Here is a 24,823-nt window from a genome sequence, read left to right as displayed (position 1 = left end):
CAATATACCTTTGTTCACACAGAAAAAAGTATCATGAAGCCTGATAAGCTGTCAACTGCAACTGAAGAATCGCCATCTGAGAGGGTTACTGCTTCAGAACAGTGTGGGGCTAGTATTTCTACAGAGAATCGTGCAGACAATCCACAGAGGAGGTCATTTAGTCGGCCTCACCTTGAGCTGCTAGACCCCCACGTGCTGCTTGCTGGTGATGGCGGAAAACACAAGACAGAGTCAAGAGATATTTCACCAGGGGCAGAAAATAGCTGTGACTACAAGACCCGAACAACACCAGGTGTCGGCATTCCAGAGATCAGTGTTGGAAGTCAGCCACATGATGCAGAGAAGAGTACTTCATTAATAGCAAAACAGGATGAAAACCTTTGTGTAGAAGAGCCAGTGATGATGAGGCAATCTGTAAATCGACCCCAGAAACCAGCTCGCACAAGTCTCGTGAAGGAGGAAATAACAGAAACCAATGCAGCACCTTTAAACTCCGCAATAGATCGACCCTTGCTGCCACTGAAAGGAACACCCAGAGAATCATCATCGTCTTCGTCTTCGTCCTCGGACTCTGAAGATGGTGTCAACAAAAAGAAATCTCCAGCGGATGCTACTGAGCGTCTTCAAGGTGTTCAAACCGAAAAGAGAGACGGTGCGGAGACAGAAAGACATGAGCCACAGGTGAGAACTGAAGGACTCGGGGAACAGCAAAATGACAGCTCGAGCGCTGACTCTTCTCAGTTCTTCACTGACACATCCCAGGTTGATCAGGTAGATAAGCCTGACAGCAGTGAAATCCGTGTAAAAAATGTAGAAGCGTCAGAGAGAAAGCCATGTTTCAGTGCACCAAATTTCGCTCCATCTGACACTGTTGTTTCCCCGCCAGCCTCTCAGAAAGGTTCGTCTGATTCAGACAGAAACACAGGGTCTTTCGCCAAAGGGAAGAAGGATACTCGTAAACCTCCAGTGTTTGTCACTCCGCCGCCGCCACCCGAAAAGCCTGTTCGCACGTGTGGGTCACAGTCTGATCTGTCTGAGAAATCTGACATTGAACAGGACATCGTGCGCTCTCCTCCTAAACCTGTCAGATCCATGGACAGACTGTCACCCAGTCTTTCATTGGCTTTTGATCGAGACAATCAGAAAGGAAGCCCTAACACATCCGTGTCATCAGCACCATCTTCCAGTGAAAGTAACCAGGAAACGAGGCCACCTCTTGTACCACCACGACGAGAGAAACCCCGAATGAATGGCGCCAACCACGTGGAATTGAGCAGCAACCTTTCAGACCCTGATAGTGTTAACACTGTCATGCCCAGACAAGCAGAACTTAAAGTTGATCAGTTGAAGCCATCATCCATAGCAGTTCAACCTTTGAACAAATCATACGACCACTCTGGAGCTTCAGCATTCGTACCTTATGAAAACAGCGAGATTTACTACACAGACTCAGCATCTCCACAGCAACATAAAGATGAGAACAGCTCGCCTAAGACTCCACTCTCAAGCGGCTCTGATCAAATCAAGAAAGAAAACCTACAAGAAAAGAAAATCTACAGGTCGGACAAGTCTGGAAGTTCGTCAGATGAATCAAAGAGAGAAAATGACTACAGTCCGCCACCTGTACCACCACGGCAGAAAACGAGCAGCAAAAAAGCCACAGTGAAGAACATGCCCAACATGAATAGCTCCACATCATCTGCAGTGTCCCAGGATTCCAAAGGATCACGCAACCAACCCTCTTCGGCTGATCCCATGAAACCCACAGTCTGTCTGGAAACTGCTACAAGCATCACACACAATCGTCCTGAAATAGTATTCAGTTCGGATTTTGGAACAAACAAAGCACCTGTGGCAACGTCTCTTCAGGTCGGTGCGTCGCCCGAAATACATGACAGATCAGACAGCAGCTTTGAACTAGAGGTGCCGATGACAGAATCACCCAGTCCTCGGAGCTTCCACAGTGATGTGAAGCTTCCCCTGAAGCCGTTAAGATCTCCATCGCCAAAAGTTAGCCGGGCCCGGACACCTTCACCTAAAGTGGCTGCACCCCAGCCCCCTTCCCCAGAAACAGCAGCCAGGTCCACCAAGTCCACCTTTCGACCAATCACCTCTCCTAGCAGTGTAACAGAGTCTGTACAGCATACCGATGAAGACAACTCAGAAGCTGACACGAAGACTTCCATGAATCGATCCGTCTCCATGAGCTCCACCACATCAGCAACGTCACACGAGGACGACAAGGCCAAGAAGGGCAGCAAGTCCAGACTGCGGAAGTACTGGCCTTTCCGGCGCAAGAGGGGGAACAAAAAGGACAGGAAGATGGAGGTACAGGACGCAGACTATGAGAAGAGCGTTTCCTCTCCTCACCTGGCCTCTCTGCCTCTACACCACTCCACGCCAACTCTTGAACGGTTTGCTTCAGACCCAAACACTGTTGGCCCTTCTACCTCCAACAATACTGACCAGCATGCTGAAAGCAGACCTGAAGATAGCGATACTTCCACACTGTCTGAAAGTGCTACCAAACCTAACAAAGAAAAGAAGACAAAAGACAAGAGTTCAGACAAAGGAAAGGCAAACCTTTCTGCGTCAACGAGCGGTTCAGAGCGGGACAAGGACAAGAAAGTAAAAGACAAAGAAAAGAATAAAAACAACACTGCGAATGAAGGGAAAGAGAAGGCTGACTCTTCAGGAAATCAGTCGGCCGGCAGCTCAAAAAATGTCACGCCCACCGTGGAGAGGAGATCCAAAGGCTCAAAGAAAGCAGAAGAAAAGGAAAGCACGAGGCACAGTGAGGACAAACAAAATGTCGGCAAGGAGCATGACACATCCACCTCCTCCTCTTCCTCCGCCAGAAGCAGCAAAGACGGCAAAACGGGAAAGGACAAAGAAGACACAGAAAGCAAGAATTTCATGGACCTGCCCTTGACACCGCCCCGAGTGGCAACGCCCATCCGGGAACACTCACCTGCTTTCTACTCCGTGCCACACCACACCCCACAGGCAGAAATCCAGTACAACCGTTTTGACGGGGAGTTTCAACGACTGGACGAAGACCTTCAAGCTGATGCTGACATGGCCACAGCAGTGGCTGAGAAACGTCCACCGATGGTGGTGGTGGCAGTGGACCTGGGGACGACGCACAGCGGCTATGCCTTCAGCTTCAGCCGGGATCCCAGCAGTGTGTACGTGATGAGTCGGTGGGCGGGGCAGGAGCCGGGGCTGTTGAATCACAAGACGCTGTCCGCTGTACTGCTGACCCCTGACCACCGCTTCCACAGCTTTGGCCTGGCTGCCCGCAACCACTACCACAACCTGCTTCCCATTGAGGCCCGCCACTGGCTCTACTTTGAGCGCTTCAAGATGACCCTGCACCACAGTAAGGTCAGTACCACACGATGTCTTTTATGAACCTGGAAGGTATTTGTCCCTGCGCAAATTGTGTGTGCTGAGAGGAGAATAAAGCTTGATTCAACACGTTGAATTGAAACGCTCAACGTTTATATAAACACAGGATCGTTAATTAAAAGGGGGGTTATTTCCAAGGACAGTGCATTAACAACAACCGTGTAAGCGTAAATTCACACATAGTTACTTAATTCTTGGAATAAAAAAAACATAGTTTGAACACATTACTAAAGATCGCCATATCTTTACCACATGTAAATTTCCTGAAACATATGTACATTTCTGTCTCTCTGCAAGCAAATGAATGATAGAAATGAATGTGAACTTCGGTTGAAGGTTAGCATAATCACCTAGACATCCCAGTATCACTTCCAAAAACCAACAGTCTTGACATCTTATGTGCATTTCTGTCTCTCTGCACACAAATAAATGATATAAATGAATGTGAACTTAGCTCGAAGTTAAGCATAATCACCTAGACATCACTGTATCCATTCCAAAAATCAACAGTCTTGACATCTTCCACCCACCCATGTCTGCACCAGGAGCTGAGTCGGGAGACCCTGGTGACCGCTGTCAACGGGACACAGTTACCGGCCCTTACCATCTTCGCTCACGTGCTGGACTTCTTCGTCACGCATGCGCTGCAGCAGCTGAGTGACCAGAGCGGCACAGAGTTCCGTCGTCAGGACGTCCGTTGGGTGGTGACTGTGCCGGCCATCTGGCGGGAGCCCGCCAAGCAGCTCATGAGACAGGCAGCTCTGGTGGTCAGTGCACCTGTTGCACGTGCAGTTTTTTCGTTGGTTTTGTGTGTGTGTGTGTGTGTGTGTGTGTGTGTGTTTTGTGTTTGTTTGTTTTTTGTTTTGTTGTTGTTTTTTGTTTTTTGTTGTGTGGATTGCCTGCTTAGTAAAAAAAAAAAAATGAATGGAGATTTGGGGAGGTGGGTTGCGGGTCATCGACTGGAAGGGGTTGTTTCAGATCGACGTGTGGTTTGTCTCTTTCTGTCTTGTTTTGTTTGTCTCTGTAAGACAGTCTGTCCATCTGTCTCAGTCTGACTGTCGCTGTCTGTCTCTCCCTCCCTCCCTCCCTCTCTCTCTCTCTCTCTCTCTCTCTTGCCCCCTCTGTATGTTTCATATCAACGTGTGGTCTTTCTATCACCCCTCCTCTCCCACCTTTCCCAATATTGGTACGAACTCAATCAAGCTGTACAGACACAAAAAGAAGTAATCAAACGGCACAACCATCTTCTTCATTGGACACTGGCTGTTCTCTCTCTGTCAGGCTGGTATGTTTACCAGAATATACAGATACCAAAAGAAGAGATAATAAAACACACTACCATCATTTTCCATTGGACACTTGCTGTTCTCTCTTTCAGGCTGGTATGTTTACCCAGAATATACAGATTCCAAAAGAAGTAACTATAAAACGCACTACCATCTTCCGTTGGACACTTGCTGTTCTCTCTCTTTCAGGCTGGTATGTTTACCAGAAGCGAACCATCTTCCATTGGACACTCACTGTTCTCTCTCTCTTTCAGGCTAGTATGTTTACCAGAAGCGAACCATCTTCCGTTGGACACTTGCTGTTCTCTCTCTCTCTTTCAGGCTGGTATGTTTACCAGAAGCGAACCATCTTCCATAGGACACTTGCTGTTCTCTCTCTTTCAGGCTGGTATGTTTACCAGAAGCGAACCATCTTCCATAGGACACTTGCTGTTCTCTCTCTCTCTTTCAGGCTGGCATGTTTACCAGAAGCGAACCATCTTCCATTGGACACTCACTGTTCTCTCTCTCTTTCAGGCTGGTATGTTTACCAGAAGCGAACCATCTTCCATAGGACACTTGCTGTTCTCTCTCTTTCAGGCTGGTATGTTTACCAGAAGCGAACCATCTTCTATTGGACACTTGCTGTTCTCTTTCAGGCTGGCATGTTTACCAGAATCGAATCATCTTCCATTGGACACTCACTGTTCTCTCTCTCTTTCAGGCTGGTATGTTTACCAGAAGCGAACCATCTTCTATTGGACACTTGCTGTTCTCTTTCAGGCTGGCATGTTTACCAGAATCGAATCATCTTCCATTGGACACTCACTGTTCTCTCTCTCTTTCAGGCTGGTATGTTTACCAGAAGCGAACCATCTTCTATTGGACACTTGCTGTTCTCTTTCAGGCTGGCATGTTTACCAGAATCGAATCATCTTCCATTGGACACTCACTGTTCTCTCTCTCTTTCAGGCTGGTATGTTTACCAGAATCGAATCATTTTCCATTGGACACTTGCTGTTCTCTCTTTCAGGCTGGTATGTTTACCAGAAGCGAACCATCTTCCATTGGACACTCACTGTTCTCTCTCTCTTTCAGGCTGGTATGTTTACCAGAGCCGATCCGTCACAGCTGCTGATTGTGCTGGAACCTGAGGCAGCTTCCATCTACTGCCGGAGACTGCGCATGCATCAGCTGGTTCCGGAGGGGGGAGGGGCCCGTCCCCTCCAGTCGCCTCGTCGGTCCATGGAGATTGTCAACAACACTCCGGCTGTCAGCAGCCTCACTGTTGGTAGGGACAGCATATTGTCTATGAGTTGTTGTTTTCTTGTTTTTTAATGTGGCAAAGCTTCAGGTTAAGATGTGGATTGCTGTGTGTGTGAGAGACAGACAGACAGACAGACAGACAGACAGAGAAATTAATTATATACATTTTTGAGTGCACATTTGTATTCTCGTGTCAGTCTCTCTGCCTACCTTTCCTGTTTCAGTACTAACTAAACTAACTTTTTTTTGTGTGCGCTTAGAGTTGATTTCATCAAGGTTTTGCACCTTATAAGTGCCATGATTATTATTATTATTATTGTCTTTATTTATCTTTTTTTTTTAAATTCTATTCTATTTTATTTATTCTATAATTATTATTATTTAATTTTTCTTTCTCAAAGCCTGACTAAGCGCGTTGGGTTACACTGCTGGTCAGGCATCTGCTTGGCAGATGTGTAGCGTATATGGATTTGACCGAACGCAGTGACACCTCCTTGAGCTACTGATACTGATACTGATACTAACTAAACGAGTCAGCGAGATCTCTTCACTGACTGATGGTTTTACTCACGTAATTATTGCTATCCTGACACTGCCGAACTGTACCAGCTAAAAAGGAAATAACACTTCAGTTACAGTTTTCGTTTTGAATCGGATGCTTAGTCATGTATTTCTGGTACCTTTGTGTTCTTGTTTCTTTATTGTACTTATCTATCCTAGTAAAACACACACGGTTTGTTTTTGTTTTTTTATTTGGATATTGGTTCACGTTTGATTTCGTTTTGTTGTGGACATTTCATTGGTCATGTTTTCGTTTTGTCATTGGTCATGTTTTCGTTTTGTTGTGGACACTCCATTGGTCATGTTTTCGTTTTGTTGTGGCCATTTCATTGGTCATGTTTTCGTTTTGTTGTGGACACTCCATTGGTCATGTTTTCATTTTTTTGTGGACACTCCATTGGTCGTGTTTTCGTTTTGTTGTGGACACTTCATAAGTCGTGTTTTCGTTTTGTTGTGGACACTTCATTGGTCGTGTTTTCGTTTTGTTGTGGCCATTTCATTGGTCATGTTTTCATTTTGTTGTGGACACTTCATTGGTCATGTTTTCGTTTTGTTGTGGCCATTTCATTGGTCATGTTTTCATTTTGTTGTGGACACTCCATTGGTCATGTTTTCATTTTTTTGTGGACACTCCATTGGTCGTGTTTTCGTTTTGTTGTGGACACTTCATTAGTCGTGTTTTCGTTTTGTTGTGGACACTTCATTGGTCGTGTTTTCGTTTTGTTGTGGCCATTTCATTGGTCATGTTTTCGTTTTGTTGTGGACACTTCATTGGTCGTGTTTTCATTTTGTTGTGGACACTTCATTGGTCATGTTTTCGTTTTGTTGTGGCCATTTCATTGGTCATGTTTTCATTTTGTTGTGGACACTCCATTGGTCATGTTTTCGTTTTGGACTCATACAGTTTGGCAGTCTCCGTGATTCACATTGATAGGGTTTGAAGTGCGTCTTTTAACAGAGTGGGATGTTGAACAGTGGGATGAAGCTGTCCCTGTTTTACAGATGGATCCCGGAGCTGTGAGTCTCTGGACTCTCTTTCGGAGCCGACCCTGGAAAGCAAAGTGAAAGGTTGATTAATCTTTTTGGAGGATGCCACCTACTTTCCTGTCACTTTGTGTTTTTTTTAACCTTGATTGCTGGTCACTGGCAGAGGTTTGCCTGCAGACGTTTGCTGCCTGGTTCATGTTTGTCTGCCAACACACGGCCCGTGAACTGATGTCAGTTCGTTCGTAACCGTTTTTCTGTTGGGCCTTGCCTGCTGGACAGTGGGTAGTCTTACTGTTCCTTTCCTTTGGGGAGGACAAGGTTGGGGGGGGGGGGGGAGGGGGATGAGGTGATGACATACACTTCTCGTAGCTACGTCTGTTCAACGAGCACGTCACAGAAGACATTGTCAGTTCCTTCCACCCAGTTTTTTTTTTTTTTTCCCCTTAAACCTTATTCCCGTCTCTTCCTTCCAAGCTACCAACCTACCTCCCTTTTACATTTTTACCACCAGCCTCCTCCATCCCCCTCTGTTTCTCTCCATTCAGTTTCAGGGGGTGTGAATTCTGAATTCTTCTTGACGCGTATGCACCAGCACGTTCTCGAAATAATTAACCACGAATATTGTCAGGGACTCAGTTAAAAAAATGCAGGGAGATTTTTTTTTTTTTTTTTTTTTTTTAATAGAAAATTTGGGGGCAGAAGGCCAATCTTCGTTATGCGAAGCATGGGGCATGAACCTGTTTCTGTTGTTCATCAGCATGTGCACTGTTCTTTTTTTGTGTGTGTGTGTGCGTGGGATTTTTTTTTCCCATGCAGGCATTTTGAAACGATGTTGTCTCTCTGCTTTCTCTCTCTGCTCACCCCCCCCCCCCTCCCGCCTCCCCCGCCCCCTCCTTCCTCGCTCACTATGTGTCTCCCTCCCTCTTTTTCTCCTCTCTCTGTCTCCTCTGTCTCTGACTTTCTCTCCCATATTCCCAGCCCATTTATCTCTGTTCCCTGGCCTCGCGTCCCTCTCCCCCTCCCGTTTGATTGCGATCCTGTTGCATCTGAATGTGTCTCACCGATGTTTGACATGCTCAGTCTCTGGCACAGAGAAACACGCATGTATGTGTTCTGAACCGATCCATTGTGCAGTGAGACATGATAACATGTTGAATGTAAGTCGAATAATTGTCTTTTTTCAGTATGTATATATGTATACTGTCTCTGAGAAAACAGTGCAACCAGAATGGCTAATTTCGTGTTGAAAGAATGTGTGTCAGTGTTTGTACGTGCCATTGCAGGCGTGCATGCTTCGTTCATTTATTTATTTATAGTCTGTTCATCTAAGATGATGATATTAGGCGTGCGTGCGTGGGTGAGTGCGTGCGTGCGTGCGTGTGTGTGTGTGTGTGTGTGTGTGTGTGTGTGTGTGTGTGTGTGATTGACAAGATCTAGGATAATTATCATGATGGTTATTGCTCCCACTGCCATGTCGTACTGTCGTTCATTTCATAAAAATGGTGTAAACGAAAACACATTGCTCATCACGACCATACAGTGAGCTCCCGCACAGTTGCTTGTTACTTGTCTTTCATTTGAAAGCATAATTCAAAAACGTAAGTATGTAAAATATACACTATTGTACATGGACACTTGATAAGTATCATATAATGGTGCCGTTGTTATTGGAGTATTTATTCATGTGACAGCATTTGTCTCGGGTTTCTTATACAACACATCGTCTAAAAGCAAGCGAAAAAACAACAACAACATATCAGGTTTTGCTTGTGTATATTCCTTTTCTAGTGTCAGTGTCAGAGAGGTGATATTTTTGCATTTCTTTTTACTGGTTCCTCTCCCTCGGACGACCTTGGTGATTGATTTGATTCCAATTAACGTGGTGTGAATGGAGGGGTGTTTGCACGTGCAGATTTGATTCCATGTAACGTGGTGTGAATGGAGAGGGTTTGCACGTGCAGATTTGATTCCATGTAACGTGGTGTGAATGGAGAGGGTTTGCACGTGCAGATTTGATTCCATGTAACGTGGTGTGAACGGAGAGTGTTTGCACGTGCTGATTTGATTCCTTGTGACGTGGTGTGAACGGAGAGTGTTTGCACGTGCAGATTTGATTCCTTGTGACGTGGTGTGAACGGAGAGGGTTTGCACGTGCAGATTTGATTCCATGTAACGTGGTGTGAACGGAGAGTGTTTGCACGTGCTGATTTGATTCCTTGTGACGTGGTGTGAACGGAGAGTGTTTACACGTGCAGATTTGATTCCATGTAACGTGGTGTGAACGGAGAGTGTTTGCACGTGCTGATTTGATTCTGTGTAACGTGGTGTGAACGGAGAGTGTTTGCACGTGCTAATTTGATTCCTTGTGACATGGTGTGAATGGAGGGTATTTGCACGTGCAGATTTGATTCTGTGTAAAGTGGTGTGAACGGAGGGTGTTTGCACGTGCTGATTTGATTCCATGTAACGTGGTGTGAATGAAGGGTGTTTGCACGTGCTGATTTGATTCCATGTAACGTGGTGTGAATGAAGGGTGTTTGCACGTGCTGATTTGATTCCATGTAATGTGGTGTGAATGGAGGGTGTTTGCACGTGCAGATTTGATTCCATGTAACGTGGTGTGAATGGAGAGGGTTTGCACGTGCAGATTTGATTCCATGTAACGTGGTGTGAACGGAGAGTGTTTGCACGTGCTGATTTGATTCCTTGTGACGTGGTGTGAACGGAGAGGGTTTGCACGTGCAGATTTGATTCCATGTAACGTGGTGTGAACGGAGAGTGTTTGCACGTGCTGATTTGATTCCTTGTGACGTGGTGTGAACGGAGAGTGTTTACACGTGCAGATTTGATTCCATGTAACGTGGTGTGAATGCAGGGTGCTTGCACGTGCAGATTTGATTCCATGTAACGTGGTGTGAACGGAGAGTGTTTGCACGTGCTGATTTGATTCCTTGTGACGTGGTGTGAACGGAGAGTGTTTACACGTGCAGATTTGATTCCATGTAACGTGGTGTGAACGGGGGATGTTTGCACGTGCAGGTACCCGTTACCTGGTGGTGGACTGCGGAGGGGGCACCGTGGACATCACTGTGCACGAGCTGAGCTCCAGTGGTCAGCTGGTGGAGCTGCACCGAGCTACAGGAGGACCTCACGGCTCCACTGGTCAGTGGGGGTCACTTTAACTCTTGACACGACAGTACAGTACAATGCCATGCAGTGCAGTGCAGCCACGGTACCGAACATTAAAATACAGTACAGTGATATACGATGGAGTACAGTGTAGTGCAGTACAGCCACGATACCAAACAGTAAAGTACAGTACAACTCAGCACAATGCTACACGGTGCAGTACAGTGCAGTTCAATGCCATTCAGTACAATATGGTACAATACAGTACATCACATCACAGCGCAGTACAGTACAGCACAGCACAGTACAGTACAGCACAGCACAGTACAGTACAGTATGATATAGCACAGTGTAATGCAATACAGGATAGTTCAAAACAGTACAAATCAAAACAGAACTTTCCAATAGGACACAGTAACTACAGCACACTATTAATGTTATGTATGATAAAACACAGTACACCGCAACATATTGTAGTGCAATACAGCACAGTACAATGCAGTGCAGTATGATACGATACAACACGAACAACACAGCACAGCAGAACACAATCAGTCGCATGAAAGATGTAAGGAAACAAAAAGTACAATACCACAAAAATTGCAATGACGTGCAATATCCTAAAACACAGTGCAGAATATCGTTTCCCGAGCTGCGACTCTAGAGCTCACTCCCTGGCTTTGACGTGCATTTCCGTTTTAACCCTCTCGTTCCGGCGAGGGCTTGCTGGGGTTGATCGTGTTTCCATCGAACGCTGCGATGGTTCAGGGGATGTTTGATGTGTGTCCTAATCTTCTTCTCTTCTTCTTCTTCTTTGTCGTTCGAGGGCTGCAACTCCCACGTTCACTCGTATGTACACGAGTAGGCAGCCACACTCCGTTTTCGGTGGCGTGGGGGGTGTCCTCATCTAAATCTACCCGCAGGGAGAAGATTGTAGGTGCTGGGTGGACATGGTGGAGAGACTGTAAATTTAGGATGATGGTGTGTTCACCAAGAAAGACATCGAAGTCTGTGGAGGCCGAGGTCTTTGTCACATTTGGAGGCTGAATTCTGTGTCGTAGTTGCACTTTGAAATATCTTTCAAGTTATCAGTTTTCTGTGACAGTTGATGCTGAATCACTCTCCACTCCTCTGGGTTTGGAGGCTGAATTCTGTGTCGTAGTTGCACTTTGAAGTATCTTTCAAGTTATCAGTTTTCTGTGACAGTTGATATTGAATCGCTCTCTCCTCGCCTTTGGATGTTTCAGGGGTGGATGCCGAGTTTGAGGCGTTGCTGAGGTCCATCTTCAGCAGTGACTTCATGGACAACTACCAGCGACAGTACCCGGTAGGCTGGGTCAACCTCATGACGGATTTCGAGTCCCGCAAACGGGCGGCCTCCCCCTTCAAGACCACCTCCTTCAACGTCTCCCTCCCCTTCACCTTCATCAGCGAGTACAGGAAACATAAGGTGAGCGGCGTGGTTGGTGGTGCTCAGTGGCTGGGTTTGAATAATGATGGTTCGTTTTAGTTTGTGGGCTGGGTTGGGTTGACGTGATTGGTATGTTTGTGTGTTAGGAGACGGAGGGAGGAATAGAAAGAGACAGAGAGAGAGAGAGAGTCGTGTGTGTGTGTGTGTTTGAAGAGAGTTTCTGGCCTTAAAACTGTAACAGACAGTTTTTCAAACTGATAAAAGAATTATAAATATATATTTGCATGTCCACTCTACACACAGCTAATCACGAAATCATTTTCTAACTAGTTCACTCGTCTGGCTATGTCTGCAAACAAAAATATGAACACATGTGCCCCGCAATAAAAAAAAAGTTGCACAGACCTTTTGAGAAATGTTTCCACTCTTTTATTAAAACCAGTATTTTCCATTACATTACTGACACGCTCAAGCCGACAAACAAAAGGGAACTAAAAAGAAGAAACTCTTCAGGGATGCGAACAAGTGCCACTGCACAAACAAACACAAGGCAGCCACGAATTTCAACCTTCAGGTTTTCAACATACAAAATATATGACACAGATAAAGGCACAGGAAAACGGGAGACTTGAGCACTTAGCTATTGGGACGATCCAAAAAGACACACACACACACACACACACACACACACACACACACACACACGAGAGCACGCGTGGCTATTTTAACTTCTGCCTTAAATGATTTGTACTTCAATTTTATACACGTTGAACAATAAATTTCACACACCCCACCCCACCACCCCCTGCATACATGGCTTTCTTAACTTACTTTGCCATTGTTTATGTGTATTTTCCTTTTGTACGTGTCGAACGAAAAATTCCTGTATCTACGTATAGACAGTAAACGAGAGTCTTAAGTCGTGTGTACACATAGTGTTGACATCCGTGCAGGTTCTATACCTGTGTACAGACAATAAACCAGACTTTAGTTTTGAGTCGTGTGCACACACAGTGCCGACATGCATGTTGGTTCTATACAGGTACATAGACAATGAAGCAGACTTTAGTTTTGAGTCGCGTGCACACAAAGCGTGCGTGTTGGTTCAGTACTTGTGTATAGATAATAGACCAGACTTTAGTTTTGAGTTGTGTGCACACACAGTATTGACGTCAATGTTGGTTGTATACCTGTGCACAGACTGAACCAGACATTAGTTTTGAGTCGCATGCACCCAAAGCGTGTGTGTTGGTTCAATACTTGTGCATAGATAATAGACCAGAGTTTAGTTGTGAGTCATGTGCACACACAGTATTGACGTCAATTTTGGTCCTGAACATGTACATAGACAATGAACCAGACTGTAGTTTTGAGTCGCGTGCACATAAAGCGTGTGTGTTGGTTCAATACTTGTATATAGATTATAGACCAGACTTTGGTTGCTGAGTCATGTGCACACACAGTATTGACGTCAATTTTGGTTCTTTTCCTGTGCATAGACAATGAACCAGACTGTAGTTTTGAGTTACGTGCACACACAACATGGTCTTGACATGCGTGTTAGTTCTATACTAATGCATACACAATAAACCAAACTTCAGTTTTGAGTCATGTGCTCACTGAGTGTTGACATCTGCGTGAGTTCTATACCTGTGTATAGAAAGTTGACTCTCCTCCCCGTGTGTTTTTTTCCCCCGGTCAGGGCGAGGTGGACCAGGCGGTGAAGAAGCACGGCGACCCGGAAGTGGAGTGGTCTCTGCAGGGCATGCTCAGGCTGGCTCCTACCGCCATGAAGCGGCTCTTCACCCCTACCCTCATCAGCATCAGACAGGCGATCGGCGACGTCCTCAACCACCCCAACACCCGGGGTATGAGCTCACGGGGTGGTCGTGTGGTGTAGTTTTGAGCCTTGACTGGATGTGTTGTGTCTGTGTGTGTGTGTTTGTTTGTGTGTGTGTGGCACAGTCTGTTCTAAAGGTAAAACGCTGGTAAGGGCGCATGGGTGGTCTTGTAGTTTCAGCCTTAACTGGGTGTATTGTGTCCTTGTGTGTGTGTGTGTGTGTGTGTGTGTGTGTGTGTGTGTGTGTGTCACAGTCTGTTGTAAAGGTAAAACGCTGGTAATGGCACATGAGTGGTCTTGTTGTTTTAGCCTTAACTGGGTGTATTGTGTCCTTGTGTGTGTGTGTGTGTGTGTGTGTGTGTGTGTGTGTGGTGTGTGTGTGGCACAGTCTCTTGTAAAGGTAAAACGCATGATAGCCAATCAACTTATCTTTGTTGCTGATTATATTAACAAATACAATTGATGCATTGATCAATCAGGTGGAAATTTAACGGATGTTTTTCATACCATCAGGGCCGGGTAAGGCTGTATGTCCGTGTGTGTATGTGTGTGTGTGCGCGTGTGCGCGTGCACGTGTCCACGTTTGCATGGATTTAGTATAATGGTATGTGTGTGTGTGTGAGTCCACACATGTGACCTATATTCATGCTCGTGCTTGCGTACGCTCACCTGTGCCCGTACGTAGGCGAAACACAGGTTCATTTGTGTGTGTGTGTGTGTGTGTGTATGCGCGCGCGCGTGTGTGTGTGTGTGGCAGATCTTCGCTACCTGTTCCTGGTGGGAGGGTTCGCTGAGTCGCCCTTGCTGCAGCACGAGGTGCGCCGTGAGTTCGGCCACCTGCTGACCGTGCTCATCCCCCAGGACGTTAGTCTGGCCGTCCTCAGAGGTGAGGTGCCTGCTGTTCCTCTGCTTCTCCCCACCTCCCTCCCTCTGTCTGTCTGTGTGTCTGTGTCACCCTGTCTGTCTGTGTCTGACTGTGTCACCCCGTCTGTCTGTCTCTGTCTGTCTGTCTGTGTCACCCTGTCTGTCTGTGTCACCATGTCTGTGTCACCCTGTCTGTGTCACCCTGTCTGTCTGTATCTGTCTGTGTCATTCTGTTTGTCTGTCTGTGTCACCCTGTCTGTCTGTGTCACCCTGTGTCGCCCTGTCTGTCTCTGTCTGTGTCACCCTGTCTGTCTGACTGCCTGTGTCACCGTCTGTCTGTGTCACCCTGTCTGCCTGCTTTTGCTTTTCAGGGTCAAGCTGTGTGTTGTCAGGTGGGGGCTCCGGATCTCCCATCGCTTAGTCTCTCTCAGTGTTGAATATCTGATTTTGTTTTTACTTCGTTGTCTCAGGGTGGGGTGAATGCGGGGTGGGGGCGGGGGGTCTGATCCAGACTGAACCTCCCAACGCTCAGTCTCTCTCGGTATTCAATATCTTGATTCTGTTTTACTTTGCTGTTCCCAGGCGCAGTTCTTTTCGGGCTGGACCCCAAAGTGGTGAGCGTTCGCTGCGCTCGTCTGACCTACGGGGTGGGCATTCTCAACCGCTTCGACCCTGACAAACACCCCGATCAAAAACGGGTGCACAGAGACGGGACGGACTGGTGCACGGACGTCTTTGACCGTTTCGTCGGCATCAACCAGCCCATGGCGCTGGGCACGAGCATCACTCGCCGCTACACCCCAGCACGCGCCGGCCAGCTGCTGATCGTGCTCAACATTTACAGCAGCGTGAACCCCGCACCCACCTTCATCACTGACCCGGGGGTCAGCAAGTGTGGAACTCTTTACCTCGACCTCCGCCGCTCCTCCTCCTCCTCCTCCACCGCTGTCACTACCACCACCACCACCACCACCACCACCACCTCTGACGCTGATTCGGACCTGAAAGGCGGGGAGGGGGAGGGTAGCCAGGGTTGTCCGCCGCGTGAGATCCTCGCTAAAATGGCTTTCGGGGACACGGAGATCAGTGTCACTGCTCTGGACGTCAGAACGGGCAAGGAGGTCAAGGCCAGTGTGGACTTCCTCAGTGGCTGAACGACAGGTGGGTCTCGGCTGATGAGTCAGTCCCGGGTTGGAAATGACGTTCAGGTTCGCTTTTGACGCGACTGGAGTGTTTCGGAATGTGTTGAAAAGGCACCTTGATAAAGATAACATGACAAGCTTACTGCCATTAGTTGAGCCGGTTCTAACACATGGCATGGTTTCGTTCGCCTGTATCTCGTTTGGTAGAAATAAAGGCTTCCTGGCCGTCGATAGCCTCATATAACTTGACGGTTTTCTTTCCTTCATTAAGTACATCCATGGACGGCTTGCGAGTTTAAGGTATGCCAGTATTGTTACGAGTCATCTGCTTGTAAACGTTTCATGATTTGTCGTGATTGTACCCAAACACGACTGTTCACTCAATGTGTATGGATCATTGCGTTTTGTCTGTGTGGACTGAAAGATAGGCCTTAGTTTTCGTTTTCAGTCAAAGGCCTGAGTTTTCGTTTTCAGTTAAAAACCCAGAGGAAAGGATCAATCAGCTATAGAAAAAGAAAATCATCCAAAGCTTCTTCATTCGTTTATCCAATAACAGCGAGCAAAACAGAATATCAGATTATTGTACACCGATGGTTAGAAGCTAAAGACTGTTCCATGTATATATATATGGGTGTAAATCTCCATGGCCTGATATCAAACAGGACTTTTAATAAAGACAAGACTTTAATAATGTTTTAGTATGCTATTTCTCTTACAGTTATTACTTGTTGCTCTTTTGCTTTCAAGATACAAAGTCACGGCTACACTCGGACATTGTTGTGTTGGAGAACTTTAAAACGTTTTCTTGTGAATCAAGTTTACACACTCATTGTACCAGCGTTCACACACTCTCACACACACTCTCTCTCTCTCTCTTTCTCTCTTACTCATTGGGAGAGAGAGAAGACGCACAGCTCTCACATGGATTCAAGCAGGTGACAAATGAAAACAAAATCAGTCTATTCCACATGGCTGAACAGATCACAGTACTCCACCTTGAAAACTTTGTTTTTCCTATTAAATTTTTCTTAATCAGCAATTAATAGGAGTGAAATGGGATCACTAAACAGTGTATGCTTGCTTTGCTGTTAATTTAGCATAATACACACAGCCTGACCCATTGTTTCTGGTCTGCCAGTGTCATGCCTCTCCATCACCGATCTTCATAAAAAGGGGAACAATCCAACTTTTTTCTCATCCATGCAAGGGCACGGAATTGAACGCCAAAAGCATCTCTTTCAGGATCGGGGCAAAGTCATGGATCTGTTGGTGTCTTAAAAAAAAAAAAAAAAAAAAAAAAAAGCACTGGAAAGATGCCATAAAAGAATTCTATTCCAAATATTCTGAGAACTTATGGGAAAGTTGTTGTTCAGGTGTAATTTTTTTATTTTATTTTTTTTTTATTTTGGTCCTTGTATTCAGTTATTCTGTATAAACTGGAATGACTGAAGACATGAAAAGAATATGTGTTTTACTTCTTAAATTTCAAAACATGAAGACAAAGTCCACGGAATTCAGACAGCTGTTTGTGCTCAAACTTCTAAGTCTTTATCAGCCAGTTAGCTAAAGTCTCATTGGTAGGCCTATCAATGTCCAGTCAAGCATGATTAGCCTCACCCTTTACCAGAATCGTGGTTACAAAAAATGTGTCTTTAGGAAAATGAAACATGTAATCATTACTTTACAACATTTTACTATTTTGCTCGCAGTAACCGAAACAGAAGGTTGGTTATTCCAGTTTGGTAAAAATGTGATGCTCTTTTCTTTCTGTTTTTGTTTAATCTGATGTGTTTAATCTTGCCAAGTATTGTTATACTACGCTTACTACATACACCATTTTTTTTCTTCATGCATTTTGTAAGTTGATTGTATCTGTTCTAGTCAATAAAGGTGATTTTGTAAACAATTGAATATTCACCTATCATTGTGTGTAAACTTGAATGCAAGATTAATTGTGTATGTGTGAGTGAAGTTTTTGCTAATCTTATGACGATTGTATATATCTACATTCATCTGCATACGTGAAATACGAGGACACCTCATAACAACATCTCCATATCATTGCCGCACAGGGAGATTTCAAAACTGTATCCCTGTCACAGTACGTACATGATCGTTTTCATGGCAGTTTTTTTTCCCTTTAATCAGACCCCTAAAATGAATACCATGGTTGACCAGGCTAAAAAAGCCACATATCTCTGGCCACTGTCTGTGACAATGGATCGCACTTGATGGTGTTCACAATGTTTAACTTGAATTGAACAGTAGAATTATTCTCCTATGGCAGAACTGTCTAATAATAAATTGGCAGTTTGTATTGCAAACCTTGCTAACTTACTGACTGTTAAGCCCTCTGACATCTGAGGTAGCAACGTAGAACTGCAACTCTTGTTTATTTTGAGCCAGTCAGCTCTGAACTGGATACATATCTAAGGTTTTTTTGTTTTCTGGTGAATTCCAAAGCTTCTTCAAAGAGAGTGTGGTGGACCTTAAACTTTGTGTGTGTGTGCGTGCATGCGTACGTGCGTGTGTTCGTGGGTGTGCAGATGCTAGTGTTCTAAACTACCAGGTTAACAAGAAATTCTTATACACCTCCAGAGCTAATTATCATCTTTTGATAAGTCAACCAGTGCACATACCTTGGAAATCAATATCAATACTACAAGAAATTCTTATACACCTCCAGAGCTAATAATCATTTTTTGATAAGTCAACCAGTGCGCATACCTTGGAAATCAATATCAATACTGCATGCTTTTATGTTGTAGAAATGAAGGGACCAAAGAGGGAAGAAGATCAATACTCCTTGTACCACACTCTTCTTTTGTCACACCTTTCTCCTCACAACAGCAGTCAGGAAAACACAGCTGTTCTTTCCGAATGGACATTCTTCAGTGTTTCTTTCACAACATTCCATACATAAATCCGCCCTGCATCATACACTTAAAGCACGCTTTCAACATGTCATGCTTTCCATTTGCAATAAAAGATATGAAGAGATTTTGGTCAGTGAGATATATATCACAAACGCATTTGAATAAAATTATTGTATGTGACAGTTACATGCACAAAAATGCCACAAACAAACGTGTTTGCCATAAAAATACATTCCACAGACATGTTTGTCATGAAAAAATATTCCACAAACCTACATATTTGTTGTACAAAATATCTAGTCCAAAAAGCAACATCTACATTCACTAAAAACAGTAAAATGATTTGTTCACATTAAAAATGAAACCCAAGTGTAAAATGATGTCTGTCTGCACTGAGAAGTCATCAGTCAAGATCAATGTTCTATGTGCAAGTTTACCACTTTCTCTGTGAAACAGAATAGTATCATCCGCAGAAGAAAGCTTGGATATATATGAAATACATAATTCCAAAAAATGAAAATGTAGTAACATTTTAAAGTAACTAAGTATTGTGGTTTTTTGTTGTTGTTGCTTTTCTTTTCTTTTTTGTAAGGTTTCCATTTTTATCAAAATGTTAATCAAGCAAAATTAATCAAATTTTCAGATCTATACCATTTCCTGATTATGGTGAACTTCCTGTTTTATCTAAGTAAAAACACAAACAAACACACTCACAACTCACACATGAATTGTCATCATACAAATGATCAAAAGAGATTATCAGACATCTTCTCATTCATAAGAGACATTAAAAGTTGGAAAAGATATCAATAACTTGTGTCTGATACTGAAACAAATGGTATGCTTTTTGCTTAAATGTCACTGATGTTCTTTTGAAATGTTGTAACATTTTTTTTTTCCAATTCTACAGTTCATAATCATTTTGATATCTAACATTTAAATTAACAATTCAATTGTCCTTAAAAATGAAGCACAAAAAAAAAAATTTTTGTATCTGTAGAAAGAACTCGCAACTTGTGCATAACTGGAAAAAAAAAATACCAGTTATTACCTCATCAAAATCTTTCTGCATATTTATGTTCATAGATGAGGTTATTTACAAAAAAAAAAAAAAAAAAAAAAAAAAAAGGAAAAGAAAACAACTAACCCTCTCCACAATGTTTAACTAAACTACATTGCATGTGAACATCACAGCATAACATATGCATTAATTTTTTTTCCATTTATCAAATTAGCTCTATAAACACACATCCATCTGACTCAGAAATCAAAACTCACAACATTTTTGTTCGTCAACAGTGACTTTACCATGTAAATACCATGAACAACAACTAATCAGTCCCATAACACTAATAACTAATCAGTCTCTCCATCTAAAACTTTAGAGACAGGTGACTAAGAAACTAACAATATTTGATTGTTATTGTGTCTTTAATTACTAAGACTGATATCATATGACTCGGTCCAGATCTTCTAAGGCAAGACACTCGTCTCAGGATCCAATCTGAAAAAAGTAACCAAATAAATAAATGAATTAATACAAAATATGCATGCATTTGTGTGTACATGCATACACATGTGGAATAAATATTGTGAAGTGTTTGCCAGGTGTTGCTCAGCTATCAAACTGATACAATGACATGTTTGCCAAACTACTGGTAATGCAGTACCAAAATTCACACAAAGATCAGGGTAAATTCACACCATCCTCCTCTTTATACAGTGATATTTCTATATAAGCCTCCTCAGGTTACAAACTTCTTTGCCTATATAACCCTTGTCAGTTTCTGAACAATTGGTCTGTAATTTTAATGCAGTACAGCATCATTTTTTTATGTTTCTTTGGGTTACTTTTTCAAATGAAAAAAAACCACAAGGACAAAACCCAGTTGAGGTCACCAAAGCCACCACACAAACAGGGGAAAGCACTCCACTGGTGATCTGCATCACTTCATTGTCTAGGGACAGTGTTCTCCATCTCATCGATACTATGCTACTGTGCCCTCACTGATATTGTACTGTTGTCAACATGGCTTGGGACTGTGGAGACCTAATCTGAGGTGTTTTTTTCTTGAACTTAGTTCAAGGTCACGTAGTAAGTTACTTATGAGAAAAACTAAAAGCACTGTTTTAGAATTTTGGCTTATTTCTCCAAAACAGCTGGACACACTTCATAATACTCAAGGTCTTCAAAGTAATCAAAGTCCAAGTAGGAAAATTTGTGTCCCCACATACATGTATAATTTGGGGATTGGTTATGATGTGATACAATCCCAGTGTGTGTTCAGTAATAAATTCTACTGCAAATGGCAGATCATTTTGACATTAACCACCAGTGAAAATAACTGATCAAATGTTCAAGTAATTTTTTATTTCAAGACAAAGACTGACTTTCATGTTATTGTACCTGCATAATATACATGGCGCGGGTGCAGTTCTGAAAGTTCATTTAACTTTTAAGCTTTTTGACCCTTAAAAAAATTATATGTTTGCAGCACTTGGATGTGAAATGAGAATAGATTACTATTTGCCCCCCACCCCACTCCCCTTCCCCCACCCTTCATTTTCTTATTTCAAAAGATGAAAGCACTGACTATTCCATGGGCCACTCCAGCTGTATCATCCTGATGAGGTGTGTCTCCAGCTGTGGCCCAATCAGAGGGTTCAGCTGACACAGGTAAGTGGAGATCCAGCTGAATGCAATCATCAAACAATGGCAAATTAATTAATATGTATAATACCATGGATACATGTATAACAATGCCAGAATACACATGTATACACTGACATGAATGCTGCCTCTTGCAAAGAAATGCACCTGAACACCGAACAGATGCACATTACCTCTTAACAGTAACATGAGTATATTACCATGTGTGCAGTCACACACACACACACACACACGCACACACACAAGCGCTCACACACATACACACACACACACAATCATCACCCTCTGCCCCAAACACATGCCCCAACTTCCCCTAACTTCTTTTTTTCACATGTATTATCACATGCTGAAGACTAAGCACTACTAGTACTACTTCAACTATAACTACTAAAACAGCACACGCACATATATATGCATACATACATGCTACTTCTACGACTACTGCAACTACACAATAACACATTATGTATACATTCATACAAACATACAAACATATACATGCATACATCCATACATGTATACATGGATACATACTTATACATTATACAGTATACAATTTGGTCTGAAAATCATGTCACAAAGAATGGGTAGGAATGTCAAGTGTGCCGGTACCCTGCATAAACTTATAAATGTTCATAGAGCTTCAAGAATATGTGCTGTGAGCAAGGTGTCTTCATAAAGTAACTGCAACGCACAAATCAAAAAACAACACAATTATTTCAAACAATTATTTTTTCATGTCTGTGTGTGTGCGTGTGTGTGTGTGTGTGCTTAAATGTGTGTTCAAAATGCAAACTTCAACTATGAGGAAGAATTTCAGTGATTATTGTTACTTATATATTTAATAAGTGTTTGATATTCATATTGTGTGGTTATCTTGATGTGCAATCCACCCCTTCTCTTTCTCTGTTTCCTGATTCGAAATGTTGGAACATAGTGAAAGATTTGTGTGGTTTTACTGCATGCTTTTTATGTTTTAGCACAAGTTTCTTTGTTTTTATGATTTAGTTGTTGTTTTTTTTACTTTGATGTGCAATCAAGTGCACCCTCCCACCATCCCCAACCCCACACCCCCCATCCCTCTTTTGATCTGTCTCCCTCCTCCCTGCTTCTCTCTCTGTCCCTCTCTATCTCTCTCTCTGTTTATCATTCAGGTCAAATTTGGGTGTGTTTTGATGGGTGTTTGTGGTGAGTGGGAAGGTGAGTTTTGTTGAAGTATCTTTAACGTTAAAGACATGTTCAATGAAGTTTGCATATATCATTATATGGGTGTGTGTATTTGTGTGCCGTTCTACACGTGGCAGTATCTGCACCTGTGGGACTGTGGGCGTTGGTAGGCTAGAGAGTGGGGAAGGGACTGCACAACTCCTCTTCACTAAAAAAAAGGTCACCTGTGCTGGTCAGGCAACCAGGCTATTGTCGGAATGCTAGTGGCATAAAGACGTTTGAAAACAAGAGAACACTGGCCATTAAGGAGAAGTGTGAGCGAAGGAAGCAGGGCTCAACTTCTGGAGATGTTTTCCTTTGCAACACCTGTGGGAAGTGCTGCGCATCCAGAATCGGCCTCTTCTCCCATGTGAGGACACACACTGACAGATAAGCCTGCCTACCTACTCATCTGTTGGTCCGATGGGAGACTCCATAATATAAGTATTTGTGTAAGAGTGGGGGACAAGGGAGAGGGACAAAGAGAGTTACAGTTTATGTGAATGTTGTGTCATAATTTTATCTTTGTCATTTCATTTTATGTTAATCATATAATTGTGATCTTAAGTTGTTACCTTATTTACCTTATTCTACAATCTATGGCTTTGGGAGTGCCGTGCATTCATTGAATGTGGTGTCCTGTGTACTAAGCAGTGGTGCTCAATGTTGAGTGAACAAGAAACACCACAATAATTTCCAAGGTATTTTTTTAACATCAGTGCAATTATTGAATTAAATCTCTTTGTGATTTGTGCTCTTTCTCTCTATACATTTAAGTCAGACCAAAAAAAAAAAAAAAAAAGGAATGAAAAAAACAACCTCAAACTAAAAAAAAGTCATGAACGCTGCAATAAAAAAAAGTCCAAATTTGAAATTGTTAAATGCATTCAGGCATTTTTATTGTGCCTTTTTTCTTTTCTTTTTTTTCTTCTTTTTTTAAAAAAAATTATTCATCTGGATTCATTTTATGCCTATAAAAAGTGTAAAATATTCTACATACTGAGTGATTTTTAAAGAAAAGAAATATAACATTTGGTACAAACTACAATACTTTTCTGAAATAACAGCTCGGCAAAACACATTTCAAAATACCAAATCAAATTGATGGCACAAAAATATAAGTACACGGGAAATAAAAGTAAGTGAAAAAAAAATTATACTTACAACAAATAGCAGCACACTGCTGTGAGTACAAGGCACATCTGGACCACACTGCAGAACAAATACATAGAACTAAATACCTTGCATTCCGAACAAATCCATCAGTTCCACAACACAACTTTTCCCCCCCATTTCTCCATTATCTAATAACAGTTGTCTGCGACGTACAGATCCTGATCCAGTTTCAAAGTAAAGGAAGGTTTACCGTTACGAGCTTTAATAAAAGTGAGATTCGGCATTTTTCATTAATTTGCTTGTAGTTTTCTTGACCGCTTTCTTTCTGTAATCATATCAAATATCGAATAATTCCCCACCACCCCATCCACCCAAACACGCACGGAAATCGTCACTCATGATTTCTACATGAACTGTCAGCATCACTGTGCTTTATGTTTTTCTTTTCAATTCTTTGTTTGTCACATTTTAATCAGTTGATAAACTTACTATGTCATGAACCTACAAAAAACTGAAAATGCTTTTTTGGTTTGAATTGACGAATCGCTTCGATCTTTTTTTCTTTTTCTTTTTTTAATGAAAAGTCTAACGAGTTTCTTCACTACTCGGTCACACGCAGTGTGTAAACAAATCAATGTCGTTGATACTGTCAGCAACGCCAAGTCAAAAATCATTTCATGAGCGACATACCCTTTGTTTGGAGACTTCCACATAAAACACTGCACCAGAATCGGTAGGATGATTCCTATAAAACCGAACACTCCAGATACAATCCCGATCGTCAGGCCTGTACTGAGAGCCATTGCTGCTTCGACGTGGTACTGCCACCTTATGGAATAAGTCACATGATCGGTCATGTGATCCATGAAATCACGAAAATTGTCAGGTCAGCAAGCTGCAGAGAAAGTGGCGTCATTGACGACGGGGAAGGGGTGAGAGAGGGAGAAGGATATATATGATTGTGAATTGAGCAAGAAAACCTTTAAAGTGGATTCATAATTTACACCGGTATTGCTGTTTGACACCTGACAGGTACCAAAGATTCTCAACCATTACAACTGATACTGTGATGAAGGAC

At 43.1% G+C, this 24,823-nt stretch overlaps 2 protein-coding genes across 3 annotated transcripts; one reads left to right on the top strand and one right to left on the bottom strand.

The window, feature by feature from the left end:
• Positions 1 to 33: 33 nt before the first annotated feature.
• On the top strand, positions 34 to 17,782 carry LOC143299036 (uncharacterized). Of its 2 annotated transcripts, XM_076612126.1 has the most exons (9): positions 34 to 3,387; positions 3,957 to 4,178; positions 5,775 to 5,967; positions 7,506 to 7,571; positions 10,530 to 10,652; positions 11,867 to 12,069; positions 13,733 to 13,898; positions 14,628 to 14,756; positions 15,317 to 17,782. In XM_076612126.1, the coding sequence occupies exons 1-9, from the start codon at positions 34 to 36 to the stop codon at positions 15,886 to 15,888; spliced, it is 5,028 nt and encodes a 1,675-aa protein (XP_076468241.1). In that variant the 3' UTR covers positions 15,889 to 17,782. The 2 variants fall into 2 exon arrangements, with proteins under 2 accessions (XP_076468241.1, XP_076468246.1); XM_076612131.1 differs by lacking the exon at positions 7,506 to 7,571.
• Positions 17,783 to 19,843: 2,061 nt separating this feature from the next.
• LOC143299057 (V-type proton ATPase subunit e 1-like) lies at positions 19,844 to 24,590 on the bottom strand. Its single transcript, XM_076612155.1, has 4 exons — positions 24,436 to 24,590; positions 23,794 to 23,841; positions 21,347 to 21,445; positions 19,844 to 20,256 (listed from the first exon to the last, which is right to left on the bottom strand). Coding segments are annotated over exons 1-4 (261 nt in total). The 5' UTR covers positions 24,549 to 24,590; the 3' UTR covers positions 19,844 to 20,255.
• Positions 24,591 to 24,823: the final 233 nt, after the last annotated feature.

The sequence above is a fragment of the Babylonia areolata genome, chromosome 2, assembly GCF_041734735.1.
Source record: "Babylonia areolata isolate BAREFJ2019XMU chromosome 2, ASM4173473v1, whole genome shotgun sequence".
NCBI classification, from domain to species: Eukaryota; Metazoa; Mollusca; class Gastropoda; order Neogastropoda; family Buccinidae; genus Babylonia; species Babylonia areolata.
This window is presented reverse-complemented; position numbering and strand designations above follow the sequence as displayed.

Excerpts from the sequence above, each read along its gene's own strand:
- LOC143299036 (XM_076612126.1), top strand. The coding sequence starts at position 34 with ATGAAGCCTGATAAGCTGTCAACTGCAACTGAAGAATCGCCATCTGAG. Across the intron at positions 7,572-10,529 it reads CCTGGAAAGCAAAGTGAAAG|GTACCCGTTACCTGGTGGTG; the intron begins GTTGATTAATCT and ends TTGCACGTGCAG. Across the intron at positions 10,653-11,866 it reads AGGACCTCACGGCTCCACTG|GGGTGGATGCCGAGTTTGAG; the intron begins GTCAGTGGGGGT and ends TGGATGTTTCAG.
- LOC143299057 (XM_076612155.1), bottom strand. The coding sequence starts at position 24,548 with ATGGCTCTCAGTACAGGCCTGACGATCGGGATTGTATCTGGAGTGTTC. Across the intron at positions 23,842-24,435 it reads TGGAAGTCTCCAAACAAAGG|TGTGGTCCAGATGTGCCTTG; the intron begins GTATGTCGCTCA and ends TTTGTTCTGCAG. Across the intron at positions 21,446-23,793 it reads GCAGTGTGCTGCTATTTGTT|CTGGATCTCCACTTACCTGT; the intron begins GTAAGTATAATT and ends GATTGCATTCAG.